This window comes from Hipposideros armiger, unplaced genomic scaffold, assembly GCF_001890085.2.
Source record: "Hipposideros armiger isolate ML-2016 unplaced genomic scaffold, ASM189008v1 scaffold_32, whole genome shotgun sequence".
NCBI classification, from domain to species: domain Eukaryota; kingdom Metazoa; phylum Chordata; class Mammalia; order Chiroptera; family Hipposideridae; genus Hipposideros; species Hipposideros armiger.
This window is the reverse complement of record NW_017731382.1, coordinates 4,017,111-4,038,220: the sequence shown is the minus strand read 5'-3', so window position 1 is coordinate 4,038,220 and position 21,110 is coordinate 4,017,111. Positions and strand designations below refer to the sequence as shown.

General features: G+C 46.0%; 1 protein-coding gene across 1 annotated transcript in view; it reads left to right on the top strand.

Annotated features, from left to right (window-relative positions):
- Positions 1-19,510, top strand: part of RAB22A (RAB22A, member RAS oncogene family) — a 36,088-nt gene extending 16,578 nt beyond the window's left edge. Inside the window, exons 3-7 of the mRNA XM_019637293.1 lie at positions 5,869-5,950; positions 13,207-13,278; positions 13,367-13,473; positions 14,069-14,178; positions 18,456-19,510. Coding sequence (XP_019492838.1) covers positions 5,869-5,950; positions 13,207-13,278; positions 13,367-13,473; positions 14,069-14,178; positions 18,456-18,553 — 469 coding nt within the window. The 3' untranslated portion in view covers positions 18,554-19,510. The remainder of the gene's footprint in view (positions 1-5,868; positions 5,951-13,206; positions 13,279-13,366; positions 13,474-14,068; positions 14,179-18,455) is intronic.
- Positions 19,511-21,110: the final 1,600 nt, after the last annotated feature.

The window sequence follows — 21,110 nt, the reverse complement described above, 5'->3', positions numbered from 1 at the left end:
GGGTGTGAACGCCCTGTAGGGGAGGGGCATTGTTCAGCCTCCTGCACCTGGCATCCCCGCTTTCCTGGCACTTAGATCCGGCTCTGCCTCTGTGCTCCCACAACTCTGTCCATCCTTTGGTATCTCGTTGACTGTCTGCCGCGTAACCATCTGTTCACCTGACCGCTTCTCCCACTGTGGCCCCCCAGAGCAGGGATGGGGTGGGCCTCATTTTGCCGGCCTGGGGTTCCTGTCGTCGGTGGAAGGCCACGTGTCTGAGGGAGGAGACGGCCCAGGGCAAGGCGGCCCTGGGTGCTGTGTCTCCTCTGCACGGCGTGCTGAAGAGTCAGACCCTGTCAGAGGCTCGCAGTGAGGCCCGAACGGGGCCCGCGGGGAAAGCAGCAGAAGAGGACCTGAGTGATGAGCGCTTAGTTGACGCAGCTCGTTTCATCCTCGTTCCTGTTGATTTTATTGTTTGGGATGTGAAAGGTTGTATATGATGTAAGTTATTCTTGACAAACTTAGGAAAGGGGAAACTAGACTCTTTGTCATTAAACTTAGTTATCTTTATACTTAAATGTTTTTGTGATTTTAAATATTTTCCCAAAAGGTTTTAGAATGACAAAAATATGAGAAGTACTAAAGGATTTGCTTGGGAGGACCGTGAACCTGTGGAGCAAACCATCTGTTGTGCACCCATCTGGTTGGAGTGGGTGGTGACCGCTTAGAAGGAAGCACTGTGCAGAGTGACACCTTAACTCAGACCTCATCAGCTTAGGAGATGGTAGAGTTTAAAGGAAGGGTTCAAGATACGCATGACTGTGGAACCCACATCAGTAACTGAACTTATGGATACTCCTAAGACTTCTGGCTTTTGGAAGCCACTCTAATATAAGATAGAAGTGCCCGTATATTCAGCTCGTCTCACTGAGCACCTGACAAATTCTTGCACCATCCTAAACTCTCCTGAAGACCCTTTGGCATGTCCAGTAGAGGAACTGCCAGATTTCACGTACCTTTGGTCTTTTTATGTCTCAATATTGGTTTACTCAGTGGTGTTTCTATCAGTATATGTAACCCAGAGATCCAAGCATTGTTTGTGTGAGGCTTAGAGTTGTTTAGAAATCACAGTCCTTCGTTATTTTTTAAGTGTACTGAGCTGTTCATCCTTAAAAGGCACCATATATCATATGGGGATGACTGCATCCCACGTGCCATCCCAAGAAAAGGGCTTACAGCCAAGAGAGGTACCGGGAAGTGATGGCAAGGCACACCTGTGACTGTGAGAGCTAAACAAGTCCACTGCACTTAAAGAAATTTTAAAACACCTGGTGGCAAGTATTTTCATTGGGAGCACGTACTCTGACCAAAGATCAGACTGCGGGGTGTGCGTGACAGTCATATTTTTAGAATGTCATGAAAAATGGAGACGTATATGAAAGGCATTCTAGCTTTAGGAAATAATGCTAGTAGGGATTTTAGATTAAAGAGGTAATAAGATCTGCCTAGGCAGAGTGAAGAGAGGTGGTTTAGTAGTGAAAAATAAGGTTATCAGACAAGTAAATGGCAGGCTAGGAAATAAAAATGTATCATTTGGATGGCAGGAAGCCATTGCCAGTTTTTCAAAAAGCAAGATATTGAAGTTATCATACCCTCCGCATCATTTAACTTGAATGTTGAAGGAGTGATCCTAGAGACCAAGTGATAGTGGGAGGGAAAAATGTAGTAGCCCCGTTTGAAGATTAGGGTCCAATTTATGAATTTATTTCAGGGGTTGAGGGTCAAGTGTAGATTAAGTATACAATGAAGAACCAGACAGCTCTACAAAATTGGATGCAAGTAACAAAGGACATAGACTATCGTTACAGATAGGTTTCAGTTCTGTGGAAGACAGACCTCATGTTCTGATTGAGAACTTGGAATTTGGGGCTCTTGTGGGGGTGGGGTGGAAATGAGCCCTGTCTTTACCATGTTAAGTGTGAGATGGTGTTTAGATTGTATAATTAAGCTAAAGTCAGTCAGATTTAGAAAAGTGCTGTTTTCAACAGATAAAAATGTGAAGCTGTGGGAAGGAATTCATTCAAGTGAGCCCAGTAGGAGGCCCTTTGTGTGTGTGTGTGTGTGTGTGTGTCTCCCCCACCCTCCGGCTAACCCAGAGCTCCCTAGGGACCAGTTGGGAGCGACGCCAGGCAATACCCCATCTCTTGTGTGACCTTGCGTCCAGGTGTTACCATCCATAGATGAACCAAATCCGAACACTGAGAAGGAGAAAAGGTTCTTAAAGGCATAGCCAGCTGAGCTGGGACCTGGAGGTGGGGAAGAACACCTGACCCAACACATGAGCCCGTGGCAGACAGAGCCCAGAAGGTACCAGACTTCTCCCTTAGCAGTGATGGAAGGACACGGTGACTCTTCCCTACAACCCTGGACTTCGCCTGTCGCCTAGCATAGGGGATAGAGCTGGTGGCCCAGCGCACAGGAAGGACTTCCTGGCCACGGTCAGCCGTGCGCTAGTTGAACCACATCCCTCTCACCCTAGAGGCCACACACCTGGCTACAGTGAAAGACCAGGGTCATCTCTATCTCAGCCCTTGGTGCACTTGAGTAGCACTTCTCACTTTGTGCTTCAGGAAGTGGTTGGCCAACACACCCTAAACCATTGGAGTCAAGAAAGCAAAGTGGTTGATGGGCAACGTGATAAATATTTGTCAGGCTTGTAGGACAGCACAGAGGAGGGAGATGAGGAGGACAGCCCTGTCACAGGGAAGAAGTGCAGTGGGGTCCCTGTCCTCGCGGAGCTCCTGTTTCTCGTGGGTGAGTGGGACACTGAACAGGTGAATTAAAAAACTAATAATAAAAACCATAAATGAGCTAATCAGACATTGTAATAGGTGCACTGAAGACAAAACGGATGGTGTGTGTGTTGCAGAGTGAAGTCGGGGTGGGAAGCAGCCTGGTTTGCGTGGACCTCACAGCTTTCTGTGACCTTTGGCAAGTGACCTGAGACCTAAAGAATGACGAGCATCTCGCCACATGAAAGCCCGTGGAAAAGCATTCAAGGGAAAGGGACAGTTGGTATGAAGGCAGAAACAGGAACAATTGGGAGGGTTTGGGACTGGGAAGATACGACCAATATATGACTGTGTTGGCCCAGGCAGCAGGTGTGCTGGGGTCGTGATCCAGGTTCTCGGTGGTGATGAATCAAAGAAAAGACCTCTCCGACTCAGCCAGTCAGAAAAGTGAAAATCACAGCCAGTGCGGATGGAAATGTGTTTATTCTCAAGTTGGGAGTGTTCAGGGGGATATGGTGGGGCACTTAGGCCTTCTAATCTCTGTTTTTTCTGAGAAGGCTAAAATAAGCTATTACCCTGAAAAGGAGGGTAAGCAGGAAGTGATGGGGAGCTGGAACGGAGTCTTAAGAACGTGGAATAGTTGTCGTGTAGGATGAGAGGTCCAAGGCAGGCCCAGCTAACAGAGGGTAGTCTTCACACTGGCTGCATAGCTTTGTGACTTTCCTCCAGCAAGGAAGCCACCCCACCACTAGATAGAAGAAGCAGGCGGAGAGGCTGCGTGGAACTCTTCTGGGTGGTTGAGACAGAAGGACAGACAGGGTTCCTGAAGAACTGGCGTGTGAGCTAGTGATGCTGGCGATGAAAGGACAAGAAGCCGACAGATGAAAAGCCAAGTAGAGAGCTTCCAGCACAAGAAAACCTTGGTGTAGATGGGAAGGGTGTGTTGAGAGTGTCGATGGGGGACAGCTGGAAGGACGGCCTAGGGTCAGAGACAGGAAGTTGGGTTTAATCCTTTCAGATATTCCCCTTACGTGACAGCAGCCATTTTGTCTTTCTCCTGTCCAAATAATCAATCAATGCTTTCACTGAAAGGAAAATGGTTGGCAGGTAGGTTGAACTTCAGTGAATTCTAATCCTATAATGAAACATTTCCTTTTAATTGTTACATATACCTTTCTCAGCTTTGTCTCCTCCAAGTATATTTATTTCTTCTCCTGTTCTTTGAGCAGCCAAAACGGATGTGTTGAATACATTGGCTCTGTTAATAGACCTCTATTGGATGCCTGTTGTCACTCTTAAATGGAACACCAGGGCCATAATTGATGGAGAGTTGAGTTGCAAGCTTTTAGGACTGATTGTAAAGCCTAAACTAAAACATTTCCCGGAGCTGCCTTTAAATAATAATAATAATGATAATAATAATACCTTGTATAGGTGTAGTGCTTTGCAATTTACAAAGCACTTTCACATACATCATATTATTTAATCTTCACAATAAACAAGGCTGTTTGAATGCTTAGATCTCTCCTAAGTGAGAAATCATGCTGCACGTCCTGATTTAATCAGGGCGAGTTGCCTAAAGTTCTTGATACAATAGCCATTTATTGAGCACCTTCTATGCATAAGGCACTTACTAAGGATACCACGGAGTCGATTTCCAGTTAATAAATACCTGGTCAGCAGCACCTATCCAAAAATGTGGTCTTGCTTCCCAGCTCACTTTCCCTTCCTCCTCACAGTCACTATTTTGGAGGCTGCTTGCTAATCATACATTTATATAAATATTACGAGGAATTCGATTGTAGCAGACTTTAAGTTTTTAAAACAGCATTCTGATACTTTGCTAAGCTCAGTGATTTTTTTCCCAAATTTTAACTATTTTATTTGTTTTCAAGTCCGCAGTTAGAAATATGTTTAATATTGTAAACACACACACACTTCCCGCCATCTTGACTAGAAACCTCAGTGATTTTTTTAGCGAGTCCTTCTATCAATTTCAACTTGCAGTTTCTTGAAGTTTGCGTATCTGTCGCTTGACTCTCAGAACCATTTCGGGCATCCAGCGTATTTGAAGGTGTCTAGCCTTTGAGCTCCTCGTCCTGATTAAGATGAGTAGGGGTGGTTCCAGGAGTGCAGCTTGGCCCTTGGCCCCAGAAGGCTTACTGCCCAGTAGAAAAGAAGACATAATCATCTCGGGGCTATCGGAGGCGTTGGGGAGACTTGGGAGACAAAGGACGTCCTAGGAGGGAGCTCCTGGGTGAGGTGGGGAGGAGAAGATGGTACTGGAGCCAGGCCCCACTCCAGGGCAGGACTTCCCGGAAGCCCCAAGGGTGACCAGCATGTGCTCAGGGCCACCATGGCTCCTCAGAGATTGTCCCGAAAGTATGAGACACCCACATGAATAGGAGCCCCTGCCTTCAAAGGCCCCTGGGCAGAGTGGGCCCTCAGAATGAGCGATATGGCCTGCACACCATCACTCCTTTCCTGTTGCGGGCTGGGGCAGGCCCTGATGACTGCTGTGGCCCATGAGGACAGCTGAGGGGCTATTTCATTGCCGAAACACAGGAGGTCGTCAGGGCGCTGCTTCTCCAACCACCTTCCAGCTCCTGGTTTGGTGCCTTAGTGTTGGTAACTCTAGTGTCACACCAGCCCTGTGTGGCTGTTTCTGTGGCCCTGTGATTTGGGCGTGGGAGAGGACAGAGCCAAATGGCCTAAGAGTTTTCCTAGTGCGCTCGTTTCCTGGACACATAGGTTGTTTATAGGAAGTTTTCTCATGCTACCATCTTTTGGAATAACAGCTTCCTTCTGTTACCAGGGCAGGTACTGTCTGGATTACCAAATGGTCTCTTGGGTCTTTGGGTATAGAGCTTAGGCAATCACATGCCAGAGAACTTTCTTTCTGTTGGGCAGATGTGCCTCCTGCTTTATTTTGACACAGACTATGCAGCCAGTATGTACATCTCACTCCAGAGAGGACCACCATTAAGATAAAGTGTGGAGCGGGAGTTGGAGCGTTAAGTCTAAGTGATATTTTCGACTGGGGCTGGCAGCATGCTTTAAAGAATTGTGTTCTGATCATTGAGGTCTTTCTTTATAGGGCATCTTTTATGACCAAGACTGTCCAATATCAAAATGAGCTACATAAATTCCTAATCTGGGATACAGCTGGACAAGAACGAGTAAGTCACGTTTTAATTTACTATGTGTTTTTCTGAGGCCCAAGTTAAAGCTCCAACTGAGCTGTCGATGCCCTTGTCGTTTCGCGGTGCTCCCTTCTCTGTGCTGAGATGCTTGTTTCCAGTTATGCGGACCAGCCTTTTTCTTTTCAATTGGAGCCGCAGAGGCCACTGGTGAAGAAAGTGATGATGGGCGCTGAGGGCGTTTTGTACCTTTTAGTGTCTTAAAGTAAATGCTGACTAACAGGCCTGACAAAATCCCGCTCAGAGCATGGTGTGTAATTTGGGGCTCCATCCTCTAGCAAAGATATAAAAGAATTAGTGGTGGAAAGGGAGAGTTAAGCACATCTCATTTATAGCCGCCTTTTAAAAGCTAAAGAGGGAACTTTACAGCATGTAAAGTTGGAGATGTAAGTGAAATGGATGAGCTAACACAGTGCCTTGAGATAGCTACTTAATAAATGCCTGATGATAAAATTGTCCGAGACGGTTATCTGCTTACAGAAGAGCCTGAACCCGAATGGGACCTGGCCCGCAGCACCCCAGTGCAGGCACCCCAAATCAAACAGGAGTGGGAAGGTGGGGAGGGGAACATTCGCCTGCCCGCTGCCTCGTTTTCCCGCTGGTGGGCCCTAAGTCTGATTTCCCTGTCAAGGTGCGTCTGGCAGCCACCCATTATTCAGCTGCTGTTTAATTTTGTTTTCAAACAGTACTATCAACACAGAACATCTGATGGATGCACAGTGCTATCTTAAGCTCTTAAAAGTATACCAGAAGTAATCAGGAGAAATAGTCTGTCATCAGGGTCTTATCTGAGACAGCATAGATACCGCTGTGGTGTAAAACCCGACAAGAATCACCACAGACAAATGGAGGCAAACAAAACAAGCTATTACTGTTGTCCTAGGTGGAGACACCACACATTTGTACAGATTTAATGTCGGACGTTTGCTGTGTGGTTTCTGCTGGGGTTTTTTAATGCTGGATGTCACACCCTGTATCCGGTTACTCACGTGAGATACACCCGCTTAGCCCCCCATTTCCCATCTTCTGCTTTGTTTGCGGTGTGCAGCTAGAATGGAGCATTTCGGGCAGCGAGACCTGCTGGCCCCACTCTTCCATCCTTCCCAAGTGTTGCTTCCCACAGAGCCTCCTGCATAGACCTATAGGCACGGCTCTGGTGTCTGTCCTAAGAGCCCAGAGCGCTGCGGCTCTCCATACTTGTAATATATGTACCCTTTCACAGAACCCCGAATTTCAGTTACCCCCCCCTCCCATGTATTTGATGATACAGCAAAACCCTCGTCATAAAGCATCATGCTATCATACAGATGCCATTATGCTTGAGTCAGAGCCTGGCCTGGTGTACACCGCGATGCAGAGCATCTTTTTCTAGACCATAAAAAAGAATAAATAGCACAGGGGTTTATGCCTCTCCCCTCCTTCTGCCGTAAGAGCAGGATTCAGGTTAGCTTTGTGATTAGCTGGTTTGCCTGCCTCTTCCTTTCCCCTCTTCTGATTGATTCTGAACCAGGAAGAGTTGCTCTGAGAGGCACTCCTGCCTCACCCCTACCTGAAACACCATCCCTGAGCCCTGTCTTAGCCAGGGGCTCGTGCAGGGAATGTAAATGAGGCGGGCAGGCAGGGCTCAAGAGAGCTGGCCAGCAGAACCGGGTGCTGGGAGACGGGCGAGGACCCCCGCTGGGCAGCACTCCCTCCAGCCAGTTGCTGCCCCGCAAGAGTACCCGCCAAGGTCGCCAGGTGACCACGTTTAAGAGAAGCTAAGCATCAAACAGCTGGTCCCAGGTCATTTGAGATGCTGAGCGTCGACCAGGACACCTCTGAGCTCTTCTGCTGCCCGTTGGTCCTGGGCCAGCCTCGGCCACACTGTCCATTTGCACCACCCCACCACTTATCCCCCAGGACCAAGCTGCGTCTAGGTCTCCAGTGTGCGTACAGCTTCATCCCCTCATGCCCATATCCTGTTGTTCCCCCTGCTTGGAATGCCCCCTCCCACCTTTAGCCTAGAAAACTCACACTCAGCCTACAACATTCACCTCTGATGTCACCTCAAGGGAGGCTTCCCTAACCATCCCGCTGTTCCCCGTCCGATAAGGACCCACACTGCCGTGCGCCTGCGATGCTCACACCCGAATCTGGGGTTGGCTTTGATTCCTCCCTCCCCGCGTGTTTGCTCCATCAGTGCCATCTTCCAGCTGTCTCTCAAACCCATTCATTTCCCTCCATCTCCACTGCTGCACTCTGCTCTCAGCCGCCGCTCACTCTCGCCGGCATGTTCCATTAGTCTTAGCCCGTCTCCCCACTTTTCTCTTCCCAGCCCCGCCACCCTACATCATGTCTCCTTACAGGACCCAGAGGAGTTTCTTGGAAACATAAATCAGACGCTGCTTTATCATCTTCCTGCTTACTACCCTCAGTCACTGCCCATGCTTCCCCTCTAATAGCCACGCTCTGAACAGCAGCCTACGAAGCCTGGACGGCCTGCTCTCCTGGTGCCGTCCTGGTCCGTCGTCCCCCTCCCTCCACTGGGCGCACTGCCAGCAGCTCCTGACCAACCTTTGGTCTCAGGTTACCTGTTGCGCTTGCAGTGTGCCCAGCCCCATCCGTACCTAGGCAGAGCCCCAGTCATTCTCCATCACTGCCCCGATCTTCCTCAGGACCCTCATCTTATGTTGTCATTAGACATCTGTCTACCTACCTGTATTAGCAGTTTCTCACCCCAGACAGCAGGCACAGTATCTGGCACCCGGCTGTGTTTTGGTGCCTAGCACAGTGCCTGCCCTACAGCCGATGCCCAGATATTGGCTGGACCAATCAGCAGATAAACTCTTCAGCATATTTGTTTGTATCCTGAACCATCTTTGATGGCCGTCATCCATGGGATTGTCACCTGTTTCCTTACTTGTTTATCTGCCGTTACACTGTGAGCTCCTTGGGGGTAGGGATTGTCTTCATGTGTGTGCTCTCAGCCCCTGGCACACGATGTTGATGCCAGTGGGTTTATGTCAACTGAGTGCCAACCCTGCTCTGGCACATAGGAGGACAGATCCTCTGCCTGCTTTTACCAGGTGAGTATTGCATGCCTCTGATTATCAATTCCTGGTATTTGCATATTTATTGTTCTGTTCTCTGTAATAATAAGATGCATTGTGGAACCAAAAGTCATCATGAAAGGAAAACCCTTTTTGATGAACTGACGGTTCAAACATCCTCTGCATTTTGACCCTTGCACCTGTTGCTGTATGTAGTTTTGACAGATGGGTTGTCTTTCTCATAGCCCGGTTGCAATTGTCATGCAAAGCCGTTGATGGTAGGGATCTTGTTAAATGCAGAGAAAAGTACTGATCAGGATGATGATAGAAGTGCCTTAGAAGATAATGGTTTGTGTATCGAAGGATTAAGAGGCCTAAGGAAACTGATGGAGTCCTCAAATGTTTTTGTAAAAATTACCCTTTTTTTGACTAGGAGAAACAAAAATGAAATGAAAGCTATCGTATTGCGCTAGCAGAGAGTTCTATCAGAAGAATCACAGTCAGATTATTAATCAACTGCGGTTCAGCATTCCTTCGGGAAACTAGCTCCTGGTTGCAGTAAGAAATCTAAGGTTTTTCAAACACCAGATAAAATGAAACTTGTTTTTATAATTTTACATTTATTTTCTCAAGATAGAGCCTTTGTCAGACATTTTTTCTCTATTTTCTACCCTTAATAAATTCATTTTTAGTGACATTTTCCCCACCGATCACCCTTCACTAATAATGATTCCTACAGTAGTATGGGCCAAATAAGCACCACAAATATGTGTCATTAAAGACGCCATAAATGTGGCAGCAACGTTTCACACACTTGTCTGTGATCGTGTAAAAGAAAGCTGCTTAACCAGAGTCGAGTAGATGCTGCCTCCAGTCCTTAAGGATTTATGGTCCTGAATCTTAATGTGGTCTGTCTTGGTGACTGTTTCCAGAGGCGCGAGCTGCAGGAAGGCACAGACTCATTTGCTGTCACAGCAGTCGGGCGAGGAGCTGTCCTCGTGTCTGAATCAGGAACAAGTGTAGTAACTTAGCATCTTGAGCAAGGTCAACACTGTGGCCTGTGGGCCACATCCAGCCTGCTGCCCGTTTTTGTAAATAAAGGTTTATTGGAACACAAACACCACTCTTGTTTGTTTGCAGAGTATCTATGGCTGCTTTCACTCTTTAATAGTAGAGTTGTGTAGTTGAAACAAAGACCAAATGACCCACAAAACCTAAAATACTTAACTACCTGGCCCTTTCCAGGAAAAGTTTGCGGAACCCTGATCTAGAGCCAGATTGGAGCAGAGATGTGCTGATACCCTTCTGAGTTTTTTTTTTTTAAGCTGCCACCTTCTTTCTTCACACAAAAGGACACGAAGAGTTTCAGTGTCAGTAATGGTGGAATGCCTTGTAACGGACTCACCCTCCCACAGATAATACTTATATGTGTACACTCTGGACACCACCTTCAAAACTACTATCTGAAGGCCTTGCCGAGCAGCCAGATGCAGCCAGAGACTGAAAAGAGAACTCGGCTGGGTGACACTCAGTTTTGTAGCTTTTCCCCCGGGGGCACTCCCCAGTCCGCGTGGCACAGGGTGGCTAGGACTCAGAAAGCCCACCTTTTAGCTTGTGACATTCAAGGACAGCGACTAAGGCTGCCAGAGAGAAACTGCGAAACGAGGAGGCAAATCCAGAAAAGATGGATTCACCAAGGAGGGAAGCCCTCGCATCCGCTTATCCAGTCCCTTCGAGTCTTCGCCTGACCCCCAGATCGTGAATGCACAGGGACTGCACCAAGGGCCCCAACAGAAAGCAGCAGCTAGAGGGATGGCCACACTGCGCGGAGTCCAGTCCCGCCGTGCTGGAGGGATTGGTAAACACCGTGGGCTTCCATGGAAGCTTCAGAGCAGAGACCATGGCCGAGGACCAAAGGCAGACCCACGTCAAGCTGCCCTATCCGGGTGTGAAACCAGTCTCAGGATGAGTGGTTAGCAACCCTCCCCTTTGAGAAGGTAAAGATAGTTTATGTATGCTCAAAGATTTGAGGAAAAGTAGTCGTATCTACTTACTCCAGATGGAGAAGCTCCCACAAAATGGAAACTAACAATCAAATGGAAATGCTAAAACTGAAAACTGCAATATCTAAAGTGAAAAATCCACTGGATGGCTGACAAAAATTAACCAATCAGAAGAACAGAGAAAGAGTGGGAAAACAATGAACATATTCTTGATACCATAAGAGCAAATTCAAACATCTATCATTTGTATAACTGGAGACCCAGGCGTGAAAGGGGGTGAGGGGCACAGGGAAAAAAAAGACATTTTGAGAAATAATGGCTGAAAATTTCTCAAATCTGATGAAACAAAGCAACTCACAAATCCGAGAAGTTCAACAAATCCATACGTACAAAGAAAACCACATCTAGGTATATCATAGTCAAACTGCTGAAAACCAAAGCTGAAGAGAAAAACCTTGAAAGCAGCCAGAGGATAACAGACATATGATGTACAGGGGACAACAATACAAGTGATGGCTAACTTCCCACAGAAACAGTGGAGGCCAGACGACCATGGAACCATATCTTTAAGGTGCTGAAAGCAAAATGAGTCTATCTGCCCAAATTGTCTTTCAAATATGGAGTCAAAGTAATGGCATTTTTAGAAAACTAGAAGCTAGGAGGAGTTGGCAGCCGCCGCACCAGGAGGTTTTCCAGGCTGAAGGGGACGACACCAGATGGTGACAGATCCATAGGAAGAAACAGTAACCTCTGGAAATGGCAAATACAAAAGTCTTATCTTTTTTTCTTCTCCACTTCTCTAAAAGACTACTGGCTATTTCATGCAAAAATTATAACATTGGATTATATAGTTTCTAGTGTATGTAGATTTAAAATATTTGACAACAATAGCACATAGGATGGTGGGATAGAAGAATTAGACTCCCACAAGACTCTTCTATTTTACCTGAGGTGGTACATTTTAAACCCTAGACTGTGGGAAAAATATATTGTAGTTACAAGAGCAACCACTTAAAAAGTACAAGAAGGTATAGCTAAAAAGCCAATGGACGAACTAATATGTTAAAATTAAATAGTGGGTTGTCGGAAAAGTCGTGAAATTTTTTTTTATGTTTTTCGTTGCAAAAATGAATCATGACTTTTCCGACAACCCAATAGTAAAAAAAAATTAAGTTAATGCAAAAGAGGGAGTAAAGGAAAAACAGAGGCTTTTTTTTTAAGGAACAAACACAAAGCAAATGGCAAATGGTAGACATAATATCAGTAAGACCAAATATATCAGTAAGTACACTAAATGTAAAGGAACTGAATGTTCCACTTAAAAGGCAGAGGTTGTCAGATTGGATGAAAACTCAGGATCAGACCATGTGCTACTTAAAAGAGGGTTATCTTAAATAAAAACAGGGATGGCTTGAAAAGAAGAGAATGGAAAAGGGTAGTCAGTGCAAAGCATAAGCCAAAGAAAACCATTGTGGTCCTATCAGTATCAATAAATACCAAAAAATTAGATTTGAAGACAAAGGTTATTATCAAGGTTAAAGAAGGGTCTGATAAGAGGAGCATTGGGGACCATTGTGTTGATAGAAATGTTTTCTGTCTTAGTGGAGTGGTGCTACACGGATGTATACAGACCCATGTTAGTTCTTCAGAACTTAAGACAGTTATCAAACTTAAGATGTCTGCACTTCTCTATATGAGTTTTACCGTCCCAAAAACACCTTGTAAAGGATGTTACCAATCTAAAAGGAAAGCGAACGCCATAGCCTTTGTTCCCTGTGTGCCCCCTGGCCCTCGCCCCATGGAAGTCAGTCCCGTCTTTTCCACCCAGCAACGCCATTCCCTCTTCTGTGGTGCTCTCTTGCTTGCAACCTTTCTTTTTGTTCTTTTTTTCTCTAATATGTACTGCACTGCATTGGAAGCTCTCAGGCTCCCCCCCCTCCCCAAGAGGCAGGACCTTCTGGGGCAGCACCATAATTTAGTTCCTGTAAAACTGTATTCTGAAGTATCTTCTGAGAGACATTTCAGTGTTACATGAAAAGTTGTTCCTTTGGTAATCACTGCTTCATTTGCTTTAAAGCATCATGTCATCTTTGGCTTAAGAGAAAGATTACCTTTTGTGCAGGGATAATGGGCTAAAAAGTCTAGTAAGAAACATACCTAACCACTTTTCCCCATTTTGTTTCCTTTTCCCCCTTCTCTGCAGTTCCGTGCCTTAGCACCAATGTACTATCGAGGGTCGGCTGCAGCCATAATTGTTTATGATATCACAAAAGAAGTAAGACTTCTATACCTTATTCTTTAGACTATTTTGAAACTCTCTTGATTGCTTAGCTCTCCAGTGGCTCTCCTCCTTTGTGTTACAGGAGACATTTTCAACATTAAAGAACTGGGTAAAAGAGCTTCGACAGCACGGCCCTCCTAATATTGTAGTTGCCATTGCAGGAAATAAGTGTGATCTTATCGATGTAAGGTAAGTTATTAGACCAGGAGGCTGCAGTGCTGGTCTGTGTTCCTTTCCTTACAGAGCAATATCCAACATAAGAATCTTGCTTTTATTTTATCTCTGACATTGAAAAATTCCTTTCCATTGTGTAGTTGGGAGTCCTGAAGTTGCAAAGTAAAATTAAGAATTCAGGCATTTGGAGCTAATTAGATTATGTGTATAGTAGACAGGTGTGTGATTTATTTAAGCATTGGTTGCATTTAACTTGACGTTATCTGGGATGAGCATAGCCCCCAGCTCCCATGACATTGGATATTTGAATGGGGAAAGCATTTTCTTCGGAAAGTGCATTTATTGGCCATTTCTGTGGACCACTTCCATAATTCCCAAAGCGAGGGCTTTACTTTAAGGGGGGAGAACCCCCTGCCGTGCCCTGATCGCCCCACTACATGCGTTGCATGGTGCAGCTTCTTGTGTAGCCACAGACGTGGTGTAATCGGGGGGGCTTCAGCAGTCATTCGTGTCATCCTTCGTCATCATAAACCTGCTGAATTACTGGGGGTGGGGCTAACATTCAACTCTTGCCGGGTAGAATTTCTGATTTGCGATTGTTGCCTTCCAGAGAAGTCATGGAGAGAGATGCTAAGGACTACGCCGACTCCATCCATGCAATTTTTGTAGAGACCAGCGCAAAAAATGCGATAAACATAAATGAACTCTTTATAGAAATTAGTGAGTATCTCTGTGCCTTACGGGTTCCCTCTGTGCAGAGTGACTTAAACCAGAATTATCTTGTTGGGTAGAATTCCCTCCTCATGCAGACCAGTCTCTGATATTGTTCTCAGTGGAACGAGATTTGAGACTGTAAGAGAGACAGCGGTTTTCCTGTCGTGTGGTAATTGCTGGAGAGCCGCCGCCTGACCATGGTGGCCCTTCTATTAAGAATGCAGCCACTGAGTAAATAACGCCCAGGGCCCCAAAGCCATCGCTCTCTCTTTCTCTCTTGATATGTGTCAATTAGTCGTCCAAAGTCATTGAAAATTAACAAAATAAATAAGGGGAAATGAAATGCATGTGGGATTCCACTATAAGCAAACCCTCAAAAATTAACACAGGTGAGTAAAAGGTTAAGACCTCGTTCCCCACCCCACCCCCTCCCCCTTTCCAGGAGTGTTAATAGGATGACACTGGATAGGGGAGAGGCTGCTGCATGCCTTCGGGATCCTCTACAGATTGTATCTATGTTTATTCATTTCATTCAAATGCATCAAAATATTTATTGAGGACTGTTCCAGGCTCAGGGGAGACCACGGTGAACAAGATAGGCACAAGATAGGCACGGCCCCTGCTCCCCTGGAGCTCAGATTCTGCTGCAGGGACAATGAGCACAAGAAGAACTAAGGTCCTTTTGGATGATAAGCCGTGAGGGGAAGAAAATAATATGGGGCGAAGTGCAAGTGTCTGCAGGTGCCCAGGGAAAAGGCCTCTGGAGGTGAGACATTGGAGCTGAGATCAGACTGAGCTGGCCGTGCAGAGACCGGGGTTCCTGTTCACTGGACATGTCAGACCTGCAGACGGAGAACAGGAGAAAGGCATCCAGGCACGAGTCAGGGCTGGTGGACTCAATCACTAGGATGTGTCGTCTGGGTGGCGCCGGGAGGGCCTGGCCATCGTGGGGGGGGGGGCATGAATGCCAGCGCCCCTGGTATTCAGGGTTGCGGCAGAAAGCCCTGGTGACCCTGACATCTGACAAGTGTGGGCCCAGCTCCCACAATGGGGCCACACTGGACTGGAAGCCTCTGGTTGCCCAATTGCTGGGGTTATTTTGGGTTTTATTTTTATTTTTTGCTGTTTTTGGTTCAGAGAACCCGAGATCTGAATTTTATGTAACACCCCATTGTTTTGATGTAGTCACATGTAATTCGATGTTTCCAGAGTAGCGCAAGCGCTGCCAAGCCCATCTGCCCTGGCCAGGTGTGGTCAGTGGGCTGCTGCCCCGCAGCCTCCAGCCCCGCCCCTTCGTTTCCAAGGTGCAGCCTGCCCTTCCCTGCCTTCGAGACTGTAACTGGGAGCTACCCAGATGCACTCCTGAACGGCACCATGAGGCCGTTCACAAATCCTTCACAGCTCAAACTAAACTGTCTATAAGCGTGTGGTGTCACGAGTGTACTAAAATCATTACCATTTGTGAGTGTTCTTTACTCCAGCAGTGTTCAAAACAGGAAGGTAGTGAACTAGACCAACAATGAGAATTCGTATATCAAAAATAGCATGCACATACTCATTTTAACTGAAAGATAAAAAATACGTGTTCACAAAGATTAGAAAAAATTTAGAGAGATGTAAATTGACTTGATCGTTTACTGGCTGTTGTAAAACTGCGTTAGCAGAGCGCCTGCATGCTCACTTTTTATTGAAGTCTAAATGTTCCTGTCAGAAGTAGAAAGCTCAAGGAATTTTCACACTAAGTATGCTCCTGTAATCCGCACTCAGGTCAAGATCCAGGGTCCCCCCAGACGCCTCCCGCCTACCCCGCAAGGGAAGGCACCGCCATCTTGACTGCCAGCTCCTCAGATTTGTTTTGCCTGTTTTCATACTTCAGATTTCTAACAACACACTGTCTTTACTCTTGTGTCAGGCTTGCTTTTATCTCTACACACAGCACACTTTTAGATTCATTTGTATCATTGCACAATTTATCCTCATCACTGTAGCATGCGTGTGTGTGCGCGCGCGTGTGTGTGTGTGTGTGTGTGAGCATGTGTGTCACTGTCAGAGCCAGGAGCAGCAGAGAAGATCTACAGTAGTGTAGTTTCCATCCTGTTGATAGGTATTTGGGTGGTAGTCCCAGCTTAGAGCTGCTGAACAGCTAGTATGTCTGGACACTGCCTCATGTCCAGTGTGTACATGACACGCACGTTTTGTTAGGCATGCTGACCCCCAGGAGAGGAATGCCAGGTACTGGCTGTGCAAATGCTCAGTGCAAGTTCACTGCCGAATGGTCTTCACCGTGGTGGTGCCGGTTGCTGCTCGTACCAGTGGTGTGGTGACTCTGGTCTCCCTCCATCTCTGGTGGGGGGTAGTGACCTGCGAGTCCATGGCAGTTAATAGAGTTGAACACATTTCCAGGAGTCTGTTTACAATTTACGTGCCATCATGGTAACCTCTCCTGGGAAGTTTGACCTGTTTTCCCATCGGGTTACCTGCCTTTTTTTAACATTCATAGTTTACTTTACATGTGAGTCAGTTGTTGGCTGTGTGCGCTGGGAAGATCTGTGCGGCTGGACTTCTCTTTTTGAATCAACTCCTTTAATGAACTGGAGTTTTTAGTCTAAGTAGCATCCCGTTTGTCCTTAGTTTCCTTTATGGTGGGCGTTTTTTGGCTCCAGTTAAAGAAATCGTTGCCTGTTTCCAGGACATAAAGATGTTCTCTGCTTTTTTTTGCAAATGTTTCAGAGATGGCTCTGTTGTCCCAGCTGTATTTCCAGTATCCATTTGTTGAGAAATATGTAATGACAAGAAGCTTTAAAGCTTTTAAATGAATTGGCCGTTCACTCACAGCAGCATGTGGAGGATTTGAAAAGCCGTGGTAGGACATGACGGGGGCCACTCTCTAGTCCTGCGGACACCGTGTCGTGTCCTACCCACGCAGGTCTGCAGCTGCTCCATGCGGGAAGCTCCCGGCTTGACGTCCAAGGACCTGAGAGCTGGCAGATCCCATCTCAGCCTTGTTCTTGCCAAAAATGACGCGTGCCAGTTCTTTCCACGTTTTCAAAATTCCTCAGTGCCAGGTACTGTGCTAGATGGTCCTGGAAACAAAGAGAGAGACAGCTCTCCCCTTGAAGAGCTGAGGGTCAAATTGGAGGGAGATAGTTCCGTAAACAGATATATATCAGCGTGCTTCTGACATCCTGATTGATTTCAGTGTATGAGACGGAGAGTTAGAAAGGGTCAGGGGTCAGGAAAGCCCTGTATAAGAAGCAACCCTGAAGTTACCAGGTAGGGTGGTGCTGGATGAGTTGCACTGTGCTTCACAGAGCAGCACAGTGAAACCTGGTCATCGTCATACATTGTTGGTGGCAGAATAAAGTGGCACGGCCTCTTCAGGGAGCAGCTTGGCAGCAGCTATTAAAATCTAAATTGCACATCCTTCTTGCACGTGTGCTAGGTAGACGCTGGGGATACAGTGTGTGCATCAGGGAATCGGCAGGAGCAGAACAGCGTGCCCCAGCTCTCCCATTCCCGTTCATTTACCCTACATGCTCAGGTTCACAGAGACTTTCTGCATCGTTGTTAATAGCATCAAAATATTGGAAAGTAACGAAACACCCATCGGCGGGGAATGGTTAAATAAATTACAGCACATCCATACAATGCAATCTCTCAGAGCTCTTAAAAAGAATGCAGCAGCTCTCCAAGCACGGTGGTGGGACAGTCCCCAGGACATAGACGCGAGAGCAGTGAGGTGGGAACTGTGCACACTGTTTGCTCCTGCCTGGGCTGCAGAAGGGGACAGGTACAGGTGTGCGTGCCATGCATGGCCGTGCACACCTATCCCCGGAAGGTGGCCTCTGTGCATTTATTACCTACTCAAAACAAGGTGTTTTTAACATGGGATTTTTTTTTTTAATTAAAAAGATTGTGCTAAATGCTATGTGATATCCTTGTTTGGGCCCTGGAATGGAAACACATTAATGGAAAAACTGGTGGCATCTTAAAAAAAAGTGAGAGTTGAGTTAATAACGATGTACCAATGTTGAATTCTTCATTTTGAGAAAAGCCCCTGGTAACGTGAGATATAAACATTAGAGGAAACCGGATGAGGGGTATACAGCAACTCCATCTTGTCTTGGCAACTTTGCTGTAAATCTAAAATCATTCCAAATTTTAAAGTTAATTAAACTGTTTCTATTTTCATGAAACCTGTCAAATTGCATCTACAGAATGGTTGTGTCTGAGGAGGAGCAGAATTGCGAAGTTAAAGCTCATCCCCTTCCCTCTTGGTTTAGGTCGAAGAATTCCATCCACGGACACCAACCCGCCGTGTGGCGGGAAGGGCTTCAAACTCCGAAGACAGCCTTCAGAGCCAAAGCGAAGCTGCTGCTGACTGGACCTCCGCCTCAGGCTCCACGCTGAAGTAGGTGGTCCTGCACGCTAACAGGAGGGCTGGGGGCCCCGCACCAGGCTTCACGTAGCCGGCCTGGGGTCTCCTGCGTGCAAAAAAGAGTCAGAACTGGACCAGTTCAGTTTCCTCTCTGAAGACTGCAGCAATATTTGTCTGTGGACTTCTGTTATGTAAAGACTCTCTGGTGTACAAAGGGACTACACGGTTGGCTTTTGACCTCGCTGAAAAGGAACATGTAATTGTATGGATGGTAGGATTAAATTGTTGAGTAGTTTTGTAATCAAGATTTTATGTAACATTTGTAAAGGGAAAATTAGCACTTTCATGGTTCTTGAGGGGAAAAAAGACCTTGTGGAGATTATAATTTCTTTGGTTTCCCGTTACCACTGTTATAGGGAGTTATGTCATTTAAAATGTGGTAGGATATCGTTAAGTGAAGGGATGGCAATTATTATTTGAAGCTAAAATGGGTTATTTATAGGACTGATGGAAATGATTTCATCTCCTCCATCTCCAAAGCACTTTTCGTTGAATACATTAGCCCAGGATACACACAGTAAATTAACAGTAACAACAGATCATGGCTAACCCTAGGTTTGCATTCTGACCCTGTCATGTACATGTCACCAAACTCATTATTGGCACCTTTTTTAATAAACTCTCATGATCAGGATGGTGGCGGTAGAGAAGCTGCCTGGAATAAATTGAATTGCATATGTTTAAAATGACTAACAATGGTTTAAAAAGGAGGAAAAAGAAAGTGAAGAAAGTGGTGTAAATGCTGTCAATTTTTTATTTAACCCAAATATTTTGGTCAGGAACACAGTTATCTGTTGCTTAGCATATGTAAAGTCGTAGTCTATATTTATGAGAGCCTTGCTTAAAAATTATAAATTATGTAAATACATGAATAAATTCTATGTTTCACCCAACACTCCACTGCATCTTGCACAGTCTGGCGTGTGCCCGCCTAGTTAGTAGCCCGTCCGCGGCAGACTCTGAAGCACATGGAGGCTGTTGGAAAGCGCAGAACACTCCGCTTACAGTCTGGAAAGATGTCGCTGCCTTCCCTTCCGTCCAAACCCCGCCCCCCCGCAAATCCCAGCTGGAAATCATAAAACAGAGGTATGCCACTTTGACAAGCCTGAGTACCTTCCTAGCCTTGGGGTAAAAGTGAAGCTCCGAGCTCAAGCTGTTCACCTGGTCTTGGTAGTAAGTTTCTTTCAGCTTTTCCAGCAACTTCAGACCAACTGTTTTAAGAGAGCTTTCCTTGTGAACAGTTTAGCATATTTTTCCGTTTCCTTTATTTTCCCCTGCCTCTGTTAGTGGTTAACACTCCTGTCCCTCAGGGAGCCTAATGAGGTTTTTAATGTAATCTAAAAATAAAGCACTGAAATGAAGTTGGTGAAAATTTGTTCCTGGTCTAATTTGGCACCCTTCCAACCTGAGTATTGTAAGGGAAGGAAATTTACAAGATTAAATAGGATATGAAACAGCTTGAATTTCAAACTAAATTGTGTTTTCAGAGCTATCCTTAAACCGAACAGTCGAAACTTTAAAAAATAATTGTTATTTCTTTGTGCACCCCACCTGATATGGGTAGATTTTAATGGGAAAATTATAACTCAGATTAAGTAAAAAACAATTCCCTTTTCCCTGGTGAATATATTAAGCATTTGAAATTGTTTATTTTCTTATTGAAATCATATAGGAGGAATATAGTTAGTGAAAATCCTGACGTTGTTTTGTGTAAAATGTGTGTGGACTCTGTAACCCCTAGCATCTCGCTTCCTCCCCAGTGTGAAATTAGCAAGCTTTAAGAGAAATCAAGTGCTTCCACGGGCTGGCTCTCCACGCCTGACGGTGGTTTCACTTTATTTCCTATACATCCAGATGGATCGGGGCCTCTGGCCACTGCCCTGGCATGTCCCTAGCATCCCCACAGCTGGGCCTCCATCTCCACGACAACCAAATAAAAACAAAAGTTGCCTGACTCATTTACCGAAGAGGCGATGCATGCGTGCCCTCTCTTCTTTTACCAAAAGCTGACGCAGATCTGTGACCTTCACGATATTTCCGCCAAAGCTGTCCATCCATGTTGGTGATTTCGTGGTGTCTGGGTGCGCGGGGGAAAGCAGAGTGCTTCCCTGCCCCTAACCCTGTGGCGACATTTACTGCATTAGCCCCAAACGCCCATCCCGTCAGCCCTCGGCAGTGGTCTCCCTTCGGGATTTCTCATGCACCTTCCTATAGGTGGAGAGTGATTCTCTTCAGTTATAGCCACCTGTTTTATTAACAGAATGAATGACGTGGCACAATTCTTCGTGCATTTCTGGGGCCTCTCCCCTCATTTTCATCAGTCTCTCAGAAATTGACGTGGCACTGCTTCTCATGCAATATCTGCTTAATCCTCAACACCAACAAATTGCTATCTCAGATCCATGATCCATACTCGATGAAATGGGAAAAACGTTTTCATTTACTTGGTTTGCTTATAAAGTGCAAAGATGAATGTTCAAGTCAGGAGCAGGGTTTTACT